At 40.0% G+C, this 16,223-nt stretch overlaps 1 protein-coding gene across 5 annotated transcripts in view; it reads right to left on the minus strand.

The window, feature by feature from the left end:
• The window catches only part of utrn (utrophin), a 196,126-nt gene that overhangs the window by 61,438 nt on the left and 118,465 nt on the right, over positions 1-16,223 (minus strand). For all 5 annotated transcript variants that reach the window (XM_086264203.1, XM_086264200.1, XM_086264201.1 and 2 more), the window contains 3 exons: positions 7,485-7,614; positions 3,143-3,411; positions 2,156-2,302 (listed from right to left, as the gene is read on the minus strand). In XM_086264203.1, coding sequence (XP_086120329.1) covers positions 2,156-2,302; positions 3,143-3,411; positions 7,485-7,614 — 546 coding nt within the window. The remainder of the gene's footprint in view (positions 1-2,155; positions 2,303-3,142; positions 3,412-7,484; positions 7,615-16,223) is intronic.

Genomic DNA, 16,223 nt, shown 5'->3' on the forward strand with positions numbered 1-16,223 from the left:
AATCACTCAGACTCTTACTCCCGCGCTCCTTTGAGAGCCGTGTATTGACCTCTCAGGCACTGCACCTGTGCCCTGCCGCACATGATTTGCTTTGCTCCATCATTCTGACTAGCTGGACAGTATTGGCAGCCTATAATACTGAGACTCGCACATTCACACATGAGCCTCGGGTATTAAGTCAGCCAGATCACAGAGGGATCCTGGAAATGGGTACAGAAAGACCAGTAGCTCAGTTTCTTTTTTGGCCACTTAGTGACTATTATCCTCACTCTCCCGCAGCAAGGAAGATGGTAGCTGTCTGGAAATGAAAACCAAACCATCAAACTACACAGCCAGATCTGGCTTATTAGTGAAGCTGAAAAGAGCGGACAACAGAGAGAGACAGAATGAAACTAAGCCCTTCTCTGACTCACAATCTAAATTATAGTCATATTCCAGGCAACAAGACTGTTAGTGGGTATCTGTGCAGTGCACTGGAAAAAAAAAAATATCACAGGGCTACAAATTAGCACAGCTAACCAGTTTTGCTGAGCGGGGAAGGGGGGCCACATTTCTTTTCCTGCTTAAATTCCCGAATAATGCAACCACACTGTGTGCCTCAATTATAAAGGAAGCTTCAAAAACATTGCACTGGAAAAAAACTCTACATCTGTCTCATGTCCACAGCTGAGCATCTAACCTGTATTCAGTTCCTCTATGTGACAAAGTGGGTGAGAACACCATTTGTCCATATTCTTAGTTAACATTCTTGTTTTGATTTAACCATATTTCATATGTAGTCTGCAATAGGCAAACATCTACTATTGTTTATGTTTTGCACTTTTACAGATTATGTACAATAACATCTTGGTTTAAATCAATTCTGACAAGTTTGTCAAGTTAACATGTTATTTATTTCAACTGTTAATTGGTGTAGTTTGAACTCCCCTTACTTACCTGTGTTCCAGGAACAAAAGGAGGAAATTATAGCTTTACTTCCTGTATTTATAGCTTTATAGCTAATAGCTTATAGCTAATCTGAGGTCACAGGAAGAGACCAGGTGAAGAAGGGGGAGAATTTTAGACTGTGTTTATACAGAAATGGATTTATTGGTGCAATATGTATTGATTACACCGTAGCGATTTTATTGCTAGTAAAGAGTAGCAGTATAGGTTTGAGTATGATAATGTTCATCTTACCTACTGAATGGAATAGTCCAGGGGCGAGTGGACTATTTAAGCAGATGAATGCAGGTGTTCAGGGGGGAAAGGACCAGGTCAGTGTAGCTGTGTGCAGTTTGACCTTAATTTCCACTGATTTAAGTTCAGTTATGTTTATTTGAACTGAGTTAACTATGGAGTTGAGCTTCTTCTTCTTTTTGTAAATATGGTTTGATCACAAAATGGTGAATAAATCACTCGCTACACTGGACAGCACCTGTCTCCTGCCATTCTTAGCCGCTTAGGTCAAGTCCCACCGCACTCTACCACTGCAGATCTCAAGCATCACTGGGTATCAATGCCAAGGACCCTAAATCTAAGAGACATGACAGAAAAGCTACTTTGGCATAGCAATCTAGAGATTAAAAACTGACTAACAGTGCACCTTTAAGTTTAAAAATCCCCAATTAGAATACAAAAATGACTGAAACTTGTCTAAAGGATATCAACACAACTCCAGCGCTCATGCTCAAAACCCACTCCTCTATCTCCTTGTAATAACTTGTTAAGAGACTTTTTCACGACTTCTCCTCGAGGTCTGAGACATGTTCAACTCTGAGAAACACTCGTGACTGTCTAGCTGTGACTATCAAGCGTGCAGAGAGCCAAGGATATGACCGGTGCGCTGCGAGAATAGTGGCCAGTGATGTGTAGTGACAAAGTGTCGCACTGAACATAAAGCTGCGTTCAACTAAAACAAGTAAACAGGGAGAGGGACGGCTCCAAATCCCCGTGTGTTCAGCTGACAAAGTAAAATTGGTATACAGTGAAAAAAAGCGAGGGAGACACAAAAAACAAAAACATCGAGACAGCGCAGTCTCCTTTGAAGTCATTTAGACAACTGTGACAAAATATAGAGGAAAAAATGCGCGCGCACACACACACACACACACACACACAAAAAACCCTACTCCTGCTCCGAAATCTGTAGCTGTTTCAGGGGGATTTAAAGTACCTGCAAAAGTTTCCACCTCATGTTGAGCTGGTCCAGCTGTCTCGAGGCTGTGGATGACAGCTGAATGTCCAATGGTGTCAGCTCAGCAGAAAGCTCATTGACAATTCGAACGTCCTGACGCAACGGGGCAATCTCCTCTCTGAAGGCCTGGGAAAAAGATGATAGCGTATTTGTATTATAGTTGTGAGATTAGCCTAAAATAAATATGCTTTAGTCCAAACTGCTGACTGCTGTTTGTTTATCCCTTTCTTGTTTGACCACCTAAAATCTAACAGGAGATGAAGTTTGCAGCTTCAGCTTTAAAATTTGCATTTAAAAAGTCTCCTCCGTGTACTGTCCTACCCGTCTCCCATATTAGAGACAAGTGCTGCTCTGGTTGCAATCTAATCTATCAATAGACCATTTGATCTAAAGTGGATCGCTAAATGACACGGATATAAAGAAATACGAGTGCCCGGACTGGCTGTACCTCAGGTGATTAAGATCTGAGGTGCAGCAGAGAGAGAAATGAGTGCAACAGCTGAATTTCCTCATGCAGGCTGTGAATCGTGACTTGGCTATTTTCAGTGCCCTTTTGTCCTCCGCTTCTCGACTCTTTCATTTGTTGTTTACAGTTTACAAGAAGATGCTCTCATTTTTCTTGCTTGTTAAATTAAATTTGTTGCTTGTTTCTCAGCCGGTTCTCCTTGGCAAAACGAGACATCCTCAAATATGATGTGTAAACAAACAAGACTATACTGAATATATCCTCAAATGAAGTAGCACTTTCTTTAAAAAAAAAAAACACACACACACAAAGTAAATAAAGAACCAGGGAAACCATGTGAAGCATCAAACATTTCTTCTTCTTTTTTTAAAATCAGGATTTTCAAAGATTTTATAACAGAAAACAACAAGATTTGTTAAACAGCACTCAAACTGAGCATATCTGACAGTATAAGAGGGATGGTTATGGTGCATTAGCAAAAATCTGACCCTCTGACTCACCGTGGTTCTATCGATGTGATCCTGCAGAGAGTCGATCAGCAGATCGCCCACAGGCTGCCAGGTAGCTTTGGCCTCCTCTGCCCGAGTCAGCCGCAGGTCAAGCTGGTCCATGGAGCTCTGCAGCTCTTGGAGTCGCTCCAAGGCTCGCTCCATCTGACTCTGCCAACCGCCCACGTGCCCTTTCAGACGCTCCCACCGCTCCCTCACTTCACCAGATTGCTTTCGGATAGCCCGGGCCAAACCTCGGGCCTTCTCCTCTGGTGTGAGATCTGAAAGATAAAAAAAAGAAAATACGGGAAATAAAGAAGCACGCCATTTTGTGGAGAAATGCTCATGGCCTTCATTATTATTTCATATTTTGTTCAGTTATTTCTTCACAATATGGTAATGAAAGGCATTTATTTCAAGACTACTTCTATAAAATGGAAGAAATGATAGAAATGCATTTGTAATGTGTTCACATCCTTGCACTGAACCGGATCTTTTCTTTTATTTCACAGTCCTTGACTTCTTTCCAGCGCTGCAAACAGGCTCCCCCACACTGCTTCACTTGCAAAAATACACATGCTTGTGACGTTTCAGTGCTAGAGCTTCCTAAAAACAACCTTTACCATCTTCAACATTTAATCATTGTTCTCTAAATACGTACTTCTACAACAAAAACACTGAAGAGACCTGTATAAATTTTTATTAAAGTCTCTTCTTTTCTCTTCCTAACATGATGTGGCAGAAGATTCTGAAGAACTACGAGCCATTTATCTGCAAATTTTACTATAATTATACAGCTGAATAAGCCCTTTGTGATCATTTTTTCTTTTATTGCACATTCCTTCAGTAGTTGCACATCTTTCATGTCTAAGTCTGACCCTTCTATGACTCATCTGCAAACCTGACACCCATCGACAAATCAAGCTCCAGGACAATATAAACCCCAGCCCTTCGATCCTCTTTCTGACTTTGTACTGCCTGGTAGAAAAACTACAGTCTTGTCAGAACTGATATGTAGAATTTTCTGACCCTTAGAACTAATTCTTTTGTCCCTTTGTGTCTCAGGTCTACTAACTTCTTTCCAGTAACAACCTGAACTAATCCAAACTGCACACGCGCCTCTTCTCCATCACTCTCGCCAGCCTTGACCTGCTCTCTGACACGCTATCTGCCAAATTCAGCTGCATTCAAGTCACAAATACGACCTGCTGAACTATTCACTGTTGTCCCTGAATTCAGCTTTTGAGTCCTCACTTCTTCAGTTAAAGCTTTGATCCCATACTAGGTAAATGAGCGACACTCAACACGAGGAGAATGGAGGAGCAAAGGAGAACAGGAGGGCAGAAAAATAAGAAAAGAAGGTAGGACGCTGAAGCTTTAACTAAAGTCAAGGCTTGATCAAAGAGAAAGACAGGAAAAAAATGAGAGAGACTGAGGGTCTAAGAAATGACAGAAGTCTAAGAAGTCAGAAGGTGAGAAGACATGACGACTGTGGCATATCTGAGGATGCGGTTAGAGAAGAGGAGGGAATAAAAAAAAAAAAAGAAAGAGCAGGTATAGGAGAAAACTGCTCCCCAGATAATCATTTTAACTGCAAAAAAGATGAGCAGCTCTCAGGAGTTCTTAGGTCTTATCTCCAGGGTAGTGACTGAATTACCATCTTCACCTGTTGCACCTCTGCAATCTCGCTTTTTCTCATCTTGCTCCCGGCATACAAAAACGCCTGACACTGCAGGAAGCCTCATGTCATTGCTGATACTGATGGTGTCTGTAGTTTATAAAGAAGAATGATGTACACAGGCAAAGTAATGTAAGCTCGTTTGATTGTCTTTACAAAGCATTACTATACTAATACACTATCAGAGTGTTACTCTGACACATTCAATATCCTCTCATTACACCACAAGCACAGCTTCTGATCTTAAATTAGCTCGTTTTAAAAAAAATCGATTTACTGTATACAATGAGATGACACTTTGATATCTGCATCAAAGACCACAGACAACAAGCCTATCCGTCTGCGCTCTGAAGTCTCGCCACACCCCTACACATTCCCTTGGGTCGGTTTAATTATTTACACAGTAGGGGTTTAGTTAGAAGGGAAATATGCTGACCTAACGAAGACTTCCCTGCTGCACCCAAAAAGAGACAGAGAGGGAATACTGAATGAGTTGGTGTATTTGTAAGCCCAGCTCCTTGTCTATTTATACCAACTTCAACAGAGGTAACAGCTTGAATGATTTTAACCTCAGAAGTGAGGCAAATAAGACCTTAGATTCTGGTTCTTCAAACTGGCTGAAAAGCAGACATTCTTGTGATTGATGACAGGTTAAGGTACCCAAAACAAAACCCTTGTGGAGCAGAAAAGAAGAAGTTTCTTCTGGCAGTTCTCCCATTTACATCAGGTTATCACAGCGGATGGATCCATATATTTGATTTTGCACAGATTTGAATGCTGCCCTTCCAGACACCCGCACCACCAGGTATCTTAAATCCAACTAAAAACCTTTAGCAAATGACTTTGTAGGATGCAAGCTGCAACCTTTTCCAGCTCCTTTTTTTTATATTGTGGCTCGCGTTCGGGGGCACCACAGCACGTCATCTGCAACCACCTCACCCTCTCTTTTGCATCACATCAACCCTCTGCATGTCCTCCATCACTACCTTCTCTAGAACTTTCTCTGAGGTCTTTCTCATCCTTACCGCCAGCTCCATATTTCACATCCTTTGTCCAGTGTATGCACTATCCCCCCCGTTACACATGTCCAAACCATCTCCTCTTGCTTTGCTTACACTGTCTCCAAAATGCTTAGCTGGCACTGTCCCACTGACATACTGTGACACTAAATCTGTCCCTCCAGGTCACTCCCAAACATTTTCATCTTCATCCACCTCCTCTCTTTGAGTCAGACCTACCATCTCCAAACCATACATCATAGAGGGTTTCACAACAGTGTTAACAACCTTCCTTTTCAGTGCTGCTGCTATCCTTCTGTCACTATGCCTGAAAAATGAAGACAAGGTATAGGTGCCAAAAACTAGAGTTCTTTCAGGGGCCAAAGGTCCAACTTTACAACAGAAGCAAACATGGAAACTGCTTCAACAAAGACATTTTTGTGTAGCTAATGTATATATGGGTGATCTTTTTTGATAACTCAACAGCCTAAATTGCATTAAATTTAGTGGTGTGGCAGTATTAATTGTGGATGGCTTCAAAACAGGGCTTTACAAAGCAATTTTGTCTTTTTAAGTGTTTACAGTCTGCAGTTTATTACCACGGGCTGCGTCCAAAATCAATGCATTGTTGTTACCCATCTACTATTGTCATACAGTACAATTTTAGAGTGGGAAATTATGTTTCTACAAGATTCTGGCCATGTAAGGGTAGGGCTGTTCGATATAACGATATATATCGGATGACGATATAAAAACGTCTATCGTCAAACGTCAAAATTAACTGTTTACGGCAATATTTTTTCATCGTTTTGATGGTCACTGTAGTGGCTATATTAATGTATTAAAGTTCTCTCTTTCACTCATATTTAATATAATCACACTATGGACGGACAAGCGCCTGTTTTTATGTGTTGTCGTTAGCAACAATGACGGTAAAACCATCGCGTGGCTCCGCTGTCCGCTTGTTTGTTTTCCACGTAAACCTTTCACAATAAAGCTCAAGATCCTGTTGAGACTTTTCAAAATAAACTGAATCACGTGAAAGAGTATGCAGAGAAGCAAAAAAAAGAGCCGTCAGGTGCTAAAAAAATAAACCTTAGACTCAAACTTTGAAAGAAAATGGTTGCCGTTACAACTTGTGTCTAAAAATGTATAGTTTCATGCATTGGTTAAAACACTCGAATCCAGGTAAAGGACGCCGAGATGGAAAAACTAAATGCAAGTCGAGTTGCCCGAGATTCACAGAATTTACAGAAAATATTACATTTTTGTGATTTATATCATTGTCAGGACGATGAGATTTTTGTCATATCGCACAAGGGAAAAAAATGATATGTGAATTACAAAAATAGGCGATTAGTGATTTAAAATCTGTTGAAAACAGACTAGACTAACTAGAGACACAGAGAACTGTGAGTTTCTAATAGTTTTTCATTATGTCATTATCTCCAGATACTTACTATACCTAAAAGATAAAACTGCCTAAGCCTCATTATGAGCTCTGATTTTACCACAATTTACTCAGGAGGTGGAAAAAACTGCATGGCATGGCTTTAATGGACTCGGTAGTGGTGTGCAGTATTTTTAAGCTGCAATTATCTTTTCAAACCTGTTTCCAGGACTGAAAGTTTATATATTCTGTTAGAGATTTTTTTTTTTTTAATGAAAAGGAACAAACCAGTCTTTGGCTGCAGGTTCTTGCGTGGCTCTCCAGGACCCTCAATGGGCTGATCAGCAAGAAACGTCCTCGCCTGGTCCAAAGTGCTGATTACCAAGTGCTCACGCTCCTTCAGTTCTGACCGTAGCGCCTGCGGGAAAAGCACAGAGCAATGGCTTAGAGGGGACTTGATGTATATAAAAATGTTACTAATATCAACCACAAATTTTTTGTAACTTTGTTATGATCTATATATTAAAAAAGTGTTTGAGTTTAATTTTCAAACAGTTCTTGCAGGTCCTAGTTTTTGAAATAATATACATACTAATCAACCAGTTCTTAGAGTTCTTGTGATTAAAACACTCACATCAGCCCAATGAACAAACGCAGATGTTTACGTTCTGCCTATCGGCAAGATAACCAACACATTCAATGGCTAATTAGGTGATTGCAGCACAACAAAACAGTTTCCCTGCTCAGTCTTTGCCTATTAAGAAGGAATCAAGAGGTAAGAGAGAGAGTGTGAGAGAGAGGCTATGTAAGGAGTGTCAGCGGTATTGAAAGCTCTGAGAACAGAGCAGCGATTGAAGTGCGAGTACTGGGTCAAACTGGGCTTCTCCTCTGGGTCTGTGTGAAATTAGCTGAGCAAGGCACAGAATAAAGCGAGTCACTGTAACCCTGCAGGAATAATCATTATAGAGCTTGCTAGTAACACCACACATCCTGCACATCCTCTCACAGCGCCGCTCATATTGAAATGAGCATAGTGCACCACACACTCCAGGCTCTAGTTCATGAAGTTCATGAAGCAATCTGACAAATGCTCTTAACCTTATGTCAAGAGTTCTGCCTCAGCAGAGTGCACGGCAGGCGATGGAACTACATAAAGGGGGTGAGATCGGTATGTAACGGCATAATTGTTCTTGTCTGAATATACATGTGACACCCCGAAGGACTTCATTGCCTATCGGAGTGTGTGATTGCTTTGTGAAGAGGCGATGTAGTTGAAGACACTGTGAAGCTGGTTGACCCGCTCTGATAAAGTCTCACACTTATCAGACTGATCAAACAGTCGACTGCAGCAAAAATGAGATGCAAAAGATTGACGACAAGATGCTGGCTTGGGTGCAATCGTATTACCGGCAACATTTGAAGACGTAAGACAAGAACAATAAGAATCGCCTAGAAGAGAAACTATCCAATCCATATGTATGAGAACACCCCACCACTCCAGCAGCTTACATCCATATACGCACATATCTGAACTCGCACCTTCTGTGTGACCTTCATTATACAATGTCATCACAATCTAATTTCATCCTTTTAGACATTTGTGTGAAGATTTGCCATAATTAGCCTATAATTTCCTGAGTGACCTTAACCCTCTCACCACTTCTTTCAATTCTATTTCACAGTTCACACACGGCTGCTGTGGAAGCATTTAAAAATAAAAAAATTTAAATTCTGGAAGTAAGTTCTTGTAAAAGTTGGATTTAGACCAATGCAATGACAATTTCACACAGCCTCCTGCAGACAAATGTACTCTCACCCTGAAATGAAGCATCCTGCTGAACACAAATTAGATCATCCCTGCTAATAAATGGTTTGCTTCGTTCCAATGATTTCCTCCCCGTTCACACAGAGGAAGCATAATAGGCAGGTAGCGCAGAGAGGGGACCTTGAGAGATAGAACGTAAATGAGAGGGGCTTGAGGAAGAGGGAAAGGGGTGTGAGCAGAGATAAGAAAAAGAGGATGAGGAGCTGAGCAGCGAGGACAACTCCCAGTTGATACCAGCACCATTAGTTTTCCATATATTTCCTTTTGTTTTTGCTGTCAGATGTAGAGTGGTGGTTTAAATTAGGAAATGAAATGAGGGTAAAGAGGCTGTTTATTTTCAAAGTTTGTTGCATGTTACTCGGAGTGACGCCAGTAAAATATTCCGATGTCAGTTTTGTAATGTGTTAATCACAGATAACAGCTCAGGTCGATGAACAGCATCCTGGTGGAAACAAATTGCACCTGGTTGAATAATTCAGGGAAGTCTGATTACAGCCAGATGTAGAAGGAACCAACATATATACAGCATCAAAGCAGCAAATGGCTTGTTGAAGCCATTTGTAGAACTGGCTTGTTTATAGATATGTGAAGTTTGACTTCATGTATTACACTTTTAACATCTCCAAAGATCCGTCAGCAAATATTTGCAAGTCTGATAAACCCATGTTATTCACAATAGAAGACAGAAAACAAATACTTAACCTCAGAAAATTAAGAAATATCCACTCATTTTGAATGTGATGGAAGCAACATCAAAAAAAAAAGTTGGAACAGTGACACGTTTATTCAATTCAACAGTTGCCTCAAGTCGCTTTATGTTGTAAAGTAAAGACCATACAATGACAGAGAAAATGGGGGCGATACTGTGAGATGAATGTTGTCCAATTCTTGGCCGATACAGGATTCTAGCTGCTCTACAGTTCCGGGCCTTCTTTGTCTTATTTTTGCATTTCATGATGTGCCAAATGTTTTCAGTTGGTGAAAGGTCAGGACAGGCAGGCAGGCACTGTCCCTTGTGCACAGAGATTTCTCTAAATTCTCTGAATCATTAAATATTAGGCCGTATAGATGATGAGGTATTCAAAGTGTTCTTTATTTTATGTTGAACATCATTACTCTGAAATTTGCAGGGTTTTTTTGCAGATTGCTGAGCCTCTGCCGATCTTTACTTCTGAGGAGCTCTGCCTCTCTAAGATGCTCTTTTTATACCCAATCATTTTATTTTGATGACAATTAACCCAATTAGTTGCAAAATGTCCCTGCCTCCATTTCTTTATAGAACATTTACTTTTCTAACCTTCGGTAACTCCCAGTCCCAACTTTTTTGAGACATGTTGCAAGCCATCAATTTCAAAATGAACCCCCCCCCCCCCCCCTTTTTTTTAACAAAGTATTAATGTTTCACTTTAAACATTCTGCTAAAAATGTGTTTATGACACGCGCACATCATTTTTTCTGGTGTTTTCTTTCATAACACACAGCGTCTCACCTTTTTAAGAATTGGGGTTATATTGTCAGGAATTAATTTCGAGTCACTTCTAAGATAACGCCTACCGATTTCTTACTGAACGTTTGATTTTTCTCCTTCTCTTGTTTGAACATGTATCTCATTTCTCACACACTCATAATTTCTGAGATACTGTATTCTGTTTGCCATGTCTGTTGTGTAATATCACTTCTGTGAAGTGAAATGCAGTGCTGTGTTGTTGCTGCACTGTTTACTTACACTGTGTGTGAGAATAAATTCAAATACAAGCTGGGAAAAAAAAAAAAAAACTGTTGATAAAGATCATGTGGCTCAAAAGCTCAAGAACAACCTGCAGTAAGGCCACTGTGGTCAAAAGTGAACTCTGCGTCTCAGACGTATTTACTATAATAATACCCATATTAATAATCATGTCACACAGGCATAGTTTGAGTAATACAATAAATGTAATATTATCTTCTAATGTAAACTGGCTCCAAAGAAATGAGCCACAGAAGGCTTTAATATCTGCAACGTGAGCAGCGCCAAGTAATCCTCTTTGTTAGATACAGCCTCGCCGTCTGTTATCCAGCCACTGGGTATCCTTACAGTTCAGGCAGGTGACAGCACAAAACACTTTCACCCAACACTCAACCAAATCTTTTTAGTGAAACCTCAGCACGCGCACATTATCAGAGTTTCACACAGGGACACACTTTTCACGCTTTTTTGAAAGGCGGATATCAAACACATACGCCGCTTTTAAGTTAACAAAAAAAGCTCTTTTTCCCCAAGCAAATCCCAGACAGCCTTTGAGTGATGAGACATAGACATCTAAGTCAAAGATAAAACAGGACAGGTCTTCTCTTTGCTCTTTTTCAACAATTTCCAGGCTCTGGCACATCAGAATATGAGCTGTGATTTATGGAGACTAGAGCAAGAGGGGACTCTTGTCACTTTCACAATGCTTCTGGCATCTACCTTGAAGCTACGAGTGACCGTGACCTTGGCTGTGAGTGTGTGATTATGTCTGTGGGCAAGTGCTTGTGCCCAGGTCTGTGTAAGAGTGTAGTTTGTGGCTGTAGCAGCACAGCAGACTCTTATCACTAAGTGCCCTGTGCTGTGGCGCCAATGAGATAACATCACAACACAGTTTCTTTCAGAGCTCTGCCAAACATCCCTCTTCCTGCTCTCAAAACCCTGCTATCTCGTCCACAATATTACCGTAGCCCTCATCTTCTAGAAGAAATAAGCCTCCCAAAAAGGACTGATACAATATAGAATAGAATAGGATAGAATAGAATAGAATAGAATAGAATAGAATTCAACTTTATTGTCATTGCACATGCACAGGTACAGGGCAACGAAATGCAGTTTGCATCCATCCAGAAGTGCTTTAGTGATATAGATATATTACAATATATATTAGCAATAATATAGATATGTGAGTATATTACAGAAATGGGTCTATTATGGTATGTTATAATGTACACGGTATGAAGTATGTTGTGAATATTCTATAACTATAAGTATGTACAGGCTGTAGTGAGTACAAGCTATGTACAGGATATGAACAGGATATAAATATGAAAAACTATACAGACTATACAAACAATACAATATACAAACTATACAATATACCATCTCTCAACATAAGAGAGGCACAAGGCAGGAATTTTCAGGCGCCTTTGCAATAAGGGTTCAATCACACTGCGGGAGAAGGGGGAGAAAGTCACAATACTGATGACTTCTTATTTTTCTCTAGCAAAAACTATTTTTAGTTGAGGCCAGAATTTGAACTTGTGTCGTCTGGGCCAAATTAGATTTTACAGTTGCATACAGTTGCACAGTTCATAAAGGAGCCACAGAGTGATTCAACTGGAAAAAAAAATTAATTGCTCCTTTGCCCTCCCAACATTTGCTGTTATCTCAGAATAGCTGAAAGCTAGTGATAGCTGCTAGTAGTTTGAAAACAAATGCTCCACTTAACTAATGCATCCAACCTTGGCCATTGTTAATTTAGTACCAATACCCACAGGCTGTGAAATGCCTGTGGATGTACAAGAAACCTATATGTGACAAATTCGCAGTTGCCGAAATAAAAATATAAATTTTTTCCATGTAAAACATATGTATATTTTACATTGTTGTGTTAGTGCAACTGCAATAATTTACAAGTTTGAGGTCAATTTAGAACCTTTGTTTTTTGAATCGTCACTGCATCACTCTTTAGCATAGTTTTGCAGTACTTAATGAGGTTTGCTGTGACCGATAATTATAACTGCTAACAGCAGCATTGTTCATATACTTCTTTGCTTCTTTAAGCTATCATAGCCTTTAAAAGGTTTATTGCACACTTACCAGAATAATATTAGCATTAATTTAGAGGATTCATCTCCTAACACAGTCCAAATATGCAGTCTCTTTTTAGTAATCTGTTTTGGTTTTGATTAACTCCCAAACCTCTCTCTTCAGCTCATAAATGCTCGACTATACTAACCATCTATGTAGCAATCCGTCCGCTGTTTGGTGCATTAATAGTAGTGATAATAATTGCTTAAATATGCACTTAAACACATTAACTTGTGTTTTTAGACATAACCAACAGTGGATTTTAAATTACACAATTAAGACGAGATTAAAATGCAGACTTTCAGCTTTAATTCAAGGGGTTTAATAGTAAATATTAAATAGTAATAGTAAAAGTATTGCGGTTCAATAAAGTATTGCATTAACGGTTAACAGTGCATCATATTCAAAGGCTCAAAAGTAATTAATTGACAAGCAGCTTTGTGGCCAGATGCAGTCTGTTCCCTTGATGTTCCATGACAAATTAAACCAATAAAAACATCTGTATTTGACTCCAAGTGTATAAGTTGTGTTTTCACCGGATCTCTCAATATGATGTCGGCAGAGATTCTGACGTGAGTGAGGGAAGCGGCCATTAGACCAATAAACCAAAGTAAACCCATAGAGTGATCACAAACACTATGAGAGTGGCCAAAAATTTGGTACATTTTTAAAAAGAATGAACACACTGACCAGCTCAGCAACCCCAAAAGGTCTGAAACACCACATAATAAAACTGAGGTGGATGATCACAGAATTATTTCCATGGTTAAAAAAAACAACAACTTCACATTAAAAACCAAATGACAGGCGAAGTGAAAAACTTTAAATTGTACCTAGATGATCAATGTTCTGCTGGATCCTAGCATCTTGATCCACCTAATCACTGCTGCAGACCATGCATACACATGGCACTGCCCTTTGGCACAAAAGAGACAATAAAGGACCCATGGCGTTGACCTGGTTTGCAATTGCAAATTCCTTTGATTCTAGCTAAATCTGCATCCATGGAATGTGCTGAAACATACCGGATCTAAGGATGCCCCACCCCGGAGCTGACAGGACCCAAAGGATTTGAGGCCAATGTTTCAATACTGCAGGACAAACCCATAGGACCCCCAGCAGATAAGGGCTGGTTTTTGCCAGCAGTGCTTTAGACCATCAACACACACGTCTAGCAATTTCATTAAACTGCAAGTGTAAATGAAGCAGACAAAAACAATTTAAAGTTCCTCAGAAAAAAACCCAGTGGTGAGTTCTAACAAAAGCCCTGTGTCTCCAAAGACACCCTGAGGTAAAGTCCAGCACAGCACTTAAATCCATTTCATTCTCCTTTACTACCTGTCCATTCAAGAGTAAATGGTGCTAATCAATCATTCAGGCACAATGATTAAGATGAGTCCTGTGGCAAATTATTAGACTCTCCCCACTTTAGTTTGAGTAATGGTATGCTACTTAAGCATATTTAGAAGATATGGGGAAGGGGGGTTTAACTAAATTTAAAGTATATTGCCTGTTGCCTGTATTCATTCTGAATGAGTCGAATGAGCTTTTGAAAGAACCAGATTGAACTTGCGTAACAATGCAGACAAGAAACCAACTGTTGCTGAAAGATAAGAGTCGTTAAAGATGCCCACAAGCCTCTGGTCCCTCGTTCCCACTCCTTGATCTAAAAGCTGCTAATTTAATAGAAGAGACTGATGAGTTTAATCGGCTTGATGCTAACAAAGGCATTTTTACTGGGTAATTGAATGTGCAATTAATAAACGCTATTATGGCCATTTTAGAAGAGAAAAACACAGACACGGATCAATACACAGAGGAGGGCGGGAGAAGTAACTCAAGTTAGCACAGACAATATCCACTCAGTCGCCTCACACTTTCAGCACTTCAACAATCAGCTTGTTGAGCTAGATCTGAATGCAGCTGATGTGTTGGAAACCTAAATATTATGAATATAAAAAGATGTACTATGTATACTTTTCCTACTTCCACTAACCTGGGTTCTCATCTACTGTACATAACATCTTTCTCTTTTCTCCTCATTTAATTTTGCTTCTGTTTGCCACTTCCTGTCTATCACTTTCTGCTTGGACCACTGCTCTTTCATATTTTTCTTCCTTCCGATTCTTTAATAACGGCAATATCCGTTGCTCTCTGCTGGGCTAAGTGGCTTAGCCTTCATCTTTTATCTCGCAAAGTCTCCCAAAACAAAAAGAGAATGGAAAAAAAACCCTCACTCTAAGCCTTCCCTACCTCAGAGACACCAATTTCCATATATTTATATCCATGCACATTCCCCCAATCTCTCCGGCAGAGCAGCTGGTACATGCACTGCTCACCAACTGTGTCTGCGTATGTATGTGTGAGCACAGGGGACTTGCAAGTGTGTGTCTGTCAGTGTAAGCAAGTAATAGAGCATGACATGTTCAAAGCCCCAGCTTTTTGTTCTGCTCAGCCACCTCCCCTCATCCTTTTTAGGGTCACCAAGACCTCCAGGCCAATCTACTAAGAACACAGAGGAAGTGAGGGAAAAACATAACACAGGGAAAAAATGGTAAGTGAGACTCCCGCACTTTCAACACACCAGTTTCATTATTTCCTTTTTTGAGTATTCTCAAAGCTGAATACCTGGAGATGAACAAGGGAAAGCAGAGAGGAGAAAATGTGAAAGAAATAGAGAGGAGGAGTGTAAAGAAAAGAGACAAAAAGGCTAGAGACAGGAACCACAGCAAAGGATGACAGAAAATGAGATAAAAGGGCTGAGAGAGGGTAATGAGAAAAGGAAAGTAGAAGTGGACATGAAGGTAGATTAAACTCTGTGGTTACTGCGTGTGCTCTCAGACTCATTGCTTATATAATGGAGCTCATCTGATCAGCTGGGGTAATGCCTTTCTCTTCTCTCTGTAAGGTGTTCAGCAGACACGTGGAGCAAGCCTCATCTCAGATCACTGAGAGCATACTCTGATGAACCCATCTCAATTAAAATCAGAAACAAGATTCCCATAAAGGCTCCAAGTTTGGACTGTCAACCAGGCAAAGTGTGGAAGAGTGTCTCTCTTTTCCCATAATATATAGTTTTTACATAATCTGCTCTGCTTTCTGAGTAACGACTCTTCATTAAACCATTAAAAGACTATATTTAGCAGACATTACAGCAGCCAAGAAATTGATTGTGTGCCACTGGAAGAGCCCACTCTTAGTCTCTGTGGTCGATCAGTTATGTCTTTTTTTTCCTTCTCCATTTTCTTTCAAAAAAGGGAAAGCACTGAGCACATTGCTCTAATGATTTTTTTCTTTTGAAGTTTGGAATTAGTGCTTTAAGTATTACACACTTTATTATGTGTGCGTGTGTAATTTGTCTTATTTTTTCCCTCTCTTTCATATT

Source organism: Aulonocara sp. 'chitande type north' Nkhata Bay, linkage group LG15 (genome assembly GCF_057382095.1).
Source record: "Aulonocara sp. 'chitande type north' Nkhata Bay isolate Kocher_YH1m ecotype deep benthic linkage group LG15, A_spYH_male_GT1.1, whole genome shotgun sequence".
Classification (NCBI taxonomy): domain Eukaryota; kingdom Metazoa; phylum Chordata; class Actinopteri; order Cichliformes; family Cichlidae; genus Aulonocara; species Aulonocara sp. 'chitande type north' Nkhata Bay.